Source organism: Mandrillus leucophaeus, unplaced genomic scaffold (genome assembly GCF_000951045.1).
Source record: "Mandrillus leucophaeus isolate KB7577 unplaced genomic scaffold, Mleu.le_1.0 Scaffold1, whole genome shotgun sequence".
In the NCBI taxonomy this organism is placed as follows: Eukaryota; Metazoa; Chordata; class Mammalia; order Primates; family Cercopithecidae; genus Mandrillus; species Mandrillus leucophaeus.
In genome coordinates this window covers 7,788,335-7,793,185 of record NW_012098097.1, presented here as the reverse complement: position 1 = coordinate 7,793,185, position 4,851 = coordinate 7,788,335, and the positions used below count along the sequence as shown (strand labels likewise).

Here is a 4,851-nt window from a genome sequence, read left to right as displayed (position 1 = left end):
TTGGTCAGGCTGGTCTCAAACTCCTGACCTCAGGTGATCCACCCGCCTCAGCCTCCCAAAGTGCTGGGCTGACAGGCGCGAGCCGCCGCGAGGAGTGAGTGCTCCTTTTCCTTGCAGAGGGTGGAAACCTTGTGTTCTCAGCCCAGAGTCCTGAACTCTCCTGCTCTGTCTGGGGAAGGGGGGGACCTGGGAGGTCCCAGCCTCTCTCTCAGCCCCACCAGCTGCCACCCTGTTCCCAGCAGCACCCCCAGGCCCACGTGGACATCTACGAGAAGCAGCCCGTGCCCTTTGGCCTGGTGCGCTTTGGCGTGGCGCCTGATCACCCCGAGGTGAAGGTGGGTCTCTGTGGGCCTGGAGGCTGGGGTTTGGAGGCTTTGGTCAAGATGAGGAGGGCAGGGAGGCTCCCTGGCTGGATGACAGGACTTCATGCTGTCTGTGCCGATGCCACCCAGCTTTCATCCTGGGGACACAGAGTGGTGAGGGTGGTGCAGACGTGGACCCTGGAGCTACCTCACCCTCTAACCCCTCCCATTCCCGGGGGACCTGGCAGAATGTCATCAACACATTTACCCAGACGGCCCACTCTGGCCGCTGTGCCTTCTGGGGCAACGTGGAGGTGGGCAGGGACGTGACGGTGCCGGAGCTGCGGGAGGCCTACCATGCTGTGGTGCTGGTGAGTGCAGCTAGGCCCTAGGTCGGGGAGGCAGGGGCTGCAGAAGGGGACTGGTGGCTGGGGGTGGAAGGCAGCAGGGGTGAGGCCAGGATGCAAGCTGCTGAGGAGAAGCTGGAAGGAGGCCACTGGGAGCCTGGGGGGCTGCCCGGCCCATCAGTGCTGGTGTTGAGGGCTGTGGGTCTCGGGCCTGCCATCTTTCATCAGAGCTACGGGGCAGAGGACCATCGGGCCCTGGAAATTCCTGGTGAGGAGCTGCCAGGTGTGTGCTCCGCCCGGGCCTTCGTGGGCTGGTACAACGGGCTTCCTGAGAACCGGGAGGTGAGTTTGGGGAGCATGCCTGCTGCCTCTTCCTCCCCGCCCCTCAGCCTTTTAATGCCAGCCCTGGGGAAAGAGGGAGGGAGCTGCCATTCAATGGCGAGATGTGACCTCATGCTGACTGAGGTGGGAGGCCAGCTGTGGAGGACCTTGGGGGAGAGCTGGGTCCAGGTGGGGGAGGAGGGACCAGAGTTGTGGACTTTACCAGTGTGGGGAAGCCCCAGGGCACAGTGGGGACCAGGCGTGAGGCACCTGCAGACTGAGATGAGCTGAGTGGAGCAAGGCCGGGGGACCCTATTGAGACCTTTCCCCTCCAGCTGGAGCCAGACTTGAGCTGTGACACAGCCGTGATTCTGGGGCAGGGGAACGTGGCTCTGGATGTGGCCCGCATCCTACTGACCCCACCTGAGCACCTGGAGGTGAGTGTTAGGTCGGGGCTGGGGGGGGTGGAGGTGGAGTCACCCTGAGGAGAGAGTGCCCTTGTCTGCAGGGTTCAGGCATCACCTCTCCAAGCTGGACTCAGTACCTCTGTTTCCCTGTGGTGCCCAGGCAGAGGCCCTCTGAAGGGCAGTGCCATGAGCTTCCTCTTCTACCATTTTCCCTTCACTTTCTGCACTCCAGCTAAGTGGTGTTTTTCTCTTATTCTTCAGTACGCCACAGGACCCTTGCTCACACCATCCCCTGCTTGGATCATCCCCACTCACCTCCCACCAGTTAACAGCTAAAGTTCACCTTTGAGATCTTGGCTCAGTTGTCCTTTCCACCAGAACGTCCCTGAATTGGTCCACTCCCCCATCATGCCGCCTCCCATAGCCCCGTCTGCTTCTGTTTCACAGCCTGTTACCGCCACGGCAATTTTACACACATTGATGAGTATTTGATGAGTATTTATCTCCCCAGCAGATCCGAAGCTCTGTGAGGGCCTGCTCCTTGTCTCTTTTGCTCACCATTGACCACCCCTGCTCCTCCAAGCTCTTCGCATGTCGGGGAGCACATGGTAGAGGCCCAGTGAATACTTGTTGAATGACCGTGTGGGTCTGGTGTGCTATTAGTTGGAGCCATTTGCAGAGTTGGCAGCAATGCTCCATCTGGCCACCAGGGGGGAGCAGTGGTGCAATTTTGGGCCGCCAGCCTTCTGGCCCACGGTGGGGACATGACCAAATGGAGAGTGCCCTTTCCTGGGTCAGTGTCTGATGACTCCAAGGCCCTCCTTTTGTGCCAGAGAACGGACATCACGAAGGCAGCCCTGGGTGTACTGAGGCAGAGTCGAGTGAAGACAGTGTGGCTAGTGGGCCGGCGTGGACCCCTGCAAGTGGCCTTCACCATTAAGGTGCTGGGGCCAGAGTGGGAGGAGCCAGGGTTCCAAGTGGAGGGGGCCTCTCCTTAAGGAGCAGGGGTGGGGCAGAGCCCCTGGGAGTAGCTGCTGCCTGGGATGGAAGAAGGGGAGCAGCCAGGGCCCCGGGGGCCCTGTGCCTTCAGGGAAGAGGGGAGGTCTCTCCTGCCTGGGCTGGACCCTGGGGTGGAGTGAGGTGGACTGTGTCCCGGGCCTGACCTCCTCCCCTTTCCCTGCCCCCATCTTCAAGGAGCTTCGGGAGATGATTCAGTTACCGGGAGCGCGGCCCATTTTGGATCCTGCGGATTTCTTGGGCCTCCAGGACAAGATCAAGGGTGAGGGACCCTGGCCTGGCCCCCCAAATACTAGGGGGAGGGTGGCCTAGGTCAGACAGGGACTGGGGAAGGGTGTGCAGGGAGAGGGCTGGGGCCCAGGGACAGCCTGGAGACATTCTACGTTGCCAACAGAGGTCCCCCGCCCAAGGAAGCGGCTGACGGAACTGCTGCTTCGAACGGCCACGGAGAAGCCAGGGCCGGAGGAGGCTGCCCGCCGGGCATCAGCCTCCCGTGCCTGGGGCCTCCGCTTTTTCCGAAGCCCCCAGCAGGTGCTGCCCTCACCAGATGGGCGGCGGGCGGCAGGTGTCCGCCTGGCAGTCACTAGACTGGAGGTGAGTCTCACGTTTCCCAAAGACACCCCCTTCCCAGGCCTCTGCCACCCCAGCCTGGTGTTGCCCACACTCTCCCCAACAGGGTGTCGATGAGGCCACCCGTGCAGTGCCCACGGGAGACATGGAAGACCTCCCTTGTGGGCTGGTGCTCAGCAGCGTTGGGTATAAGAGCCGTCCTGTGGACCCAAGCGTGCCCTTTGACTCCAAGCTTGGGGTCATCCCCAATGTGGAGGGCCGGGTTATGGATGTGCCAGGTGAGAGGGTGTGAGGAGGCTGGGTGCTGAATTATGGTGAGAGGCCGAGAAGCTGGTATCTCCTGGGGCCACACGTTCATTCATCTAGCAACATGCACTGAGAAGCTTCTGTAGGGCAGGCCCTCTCCAGGACCCAGTACCACCCTCCTCTTGGCCCTGAGAGAAGTTCCAGTCTAGCTAGGACATATGGGCCATATGTCGGGTCATTAAGTCATTCAACAGACATTTACTGAGGTCTGTTCTGGGCTAGGCCCTGTGCTTAGTGCTGGGATTGGAGATTAATAATAACCTGTGTCCTCAGGGAGCTTCCAGCTTTGCTAAGGGCCCACATACCTATCTAGTGATTAATTCACTTGGTAAACATTTACCAAGGGCCTACTGAAACTGCAGGGGGGCAAGCCTCAGCTCCTGAGCTTAGGGATCCCCTCATCTATAGAGAAACAGAGGTATAAGGGGGTCAGCCTGGTAAAAACAGGGTGAGAAGAATCCAGGGCAGTGGACCAGTGGCCACAGCGGGCTCAGCTGACAGTCTGCCGAGAGGCGTGGGGTGTCTGTGTGCGTGCACATGGTATAGATTGTGGGCACAGGATAGCCAGGGTGGTATCCAGCCACCTCCCTTCCTTCCCCTTTTGTTACCCCCTCTCAGGCCTCTACTGCAGCGGCTGGGTGAAGAGAGGACCTACAGGTGTCATAGCCACAACCATGACTGACAGCTTCCTCACTGGCCAGATGTTGCTGCAGGACCTGAAGGCTGGGCTGCTCCCCTCGGGCCCCAGGCCTGGCTACGCCGCCATCCAGGCCCTGCTCAGCAGCCGAGGTCTGGGCCCCGATGCTGAGGTCCTGGGAGGTGGGGTGGGTGGTCCTTCTCTGGGGCCTCACTCTTTGGGAGGGGCTTGTTCTGAGAGGGGTGAAGGAGGAGGTGTTAAGAATCTCCCCTCTGCTTCAGGGGTCCGGCCAGTCTCTTTCTCAGACTGGGAGAAGCTAGATGCCGAGGAGGTGGCCCGGGGCCAGGGCACAGGGAAGCCCAGGGAGAAGCTGGTGGATCCTCAAGAGATGCTACGCCTGCTGGGGCACTGAGCCCAGCCCCAGCCCCTGCCCCTGGCAGGGAAGGGATGAATGCTGGGAGGGGAAGGGCTCCATCCGTCTGAGTGGGACTTTGCAACCTCTGCTGATCCCAGCCGGCTGTGGCTTGGAGGCTTGGCTGCTATTCCAGCGTCTCCTCCCTCCTAGGGAAGGTCGCCCTTGCGCCCAAGGGTTTAGCTTTCAGCAACCGAGGTAACCTTAGGGACAGGTGGAGGTGCGGGCCGACCTAACTCCTTACCCACCTCTCTACTGCTGGACTGTGGAGGGTCACCAGGTTGGGAACATGCTGGAAATAAAACAGCTGCAACCAAAAGCCATGGTTAATGGGGGACTTTTTTTGGAAGGGTTGGGGTCGGGGGTCACCTTCTGGCCGTAGCTCCCCTACCGTCACCAGGTGGCGCTGCAGAGACGGCTCCCTGCTCCGGGGCCTTTCGGGGGCTTGATGGGGCTCGGCAGCCAGGCCTGGCATAGATAGCTTTCCTTTCTCCGCTCGGCTCTGCTGTGGCTGCGGGTTGCCTGTCTTCTG

At 60.8% G+C, this 4,851-nt stretch overlaps 1 protein-coding gene across 1 annotated transcript in view; it reads left to right on the top strand.

Annotated features, from left to right (window-relative positions):
• FDXR (ferredoxin reductase) overlaps positions 1–4,638 on the top strand; it is a 10,626-nt gene extending 5,988 nt beyond the window's left edge. The window contains 10 exon segments of the mRNA XM_011975494.1: positions 243–335; positions 551–673; positions 878–991; positions 1,306–1,407; positions 2,211–2,318; positions 2,572–2,656; positions 2,789–2,988; positions 3,071–3,242; positions 3,889–4,059; positions 4,189–4,638. Of these exon segments, the coding sequence (XP_011830884.1) occupies positions 243–335; positions 551–673; positions 878–991; positions 1,306–1,407; positions 2,211–2,318; positions 2,572–2,656; positions 2,789–2,988; positions 3,071–3,242; positions 3,889–4,059; positions 4,189–4,319 (1,299 nt within the window). The 3' untranslated portion in view covers positions 4,320–4,638.
• Positions 4,639–4,851: the final 213 nt, after the last annotated feature.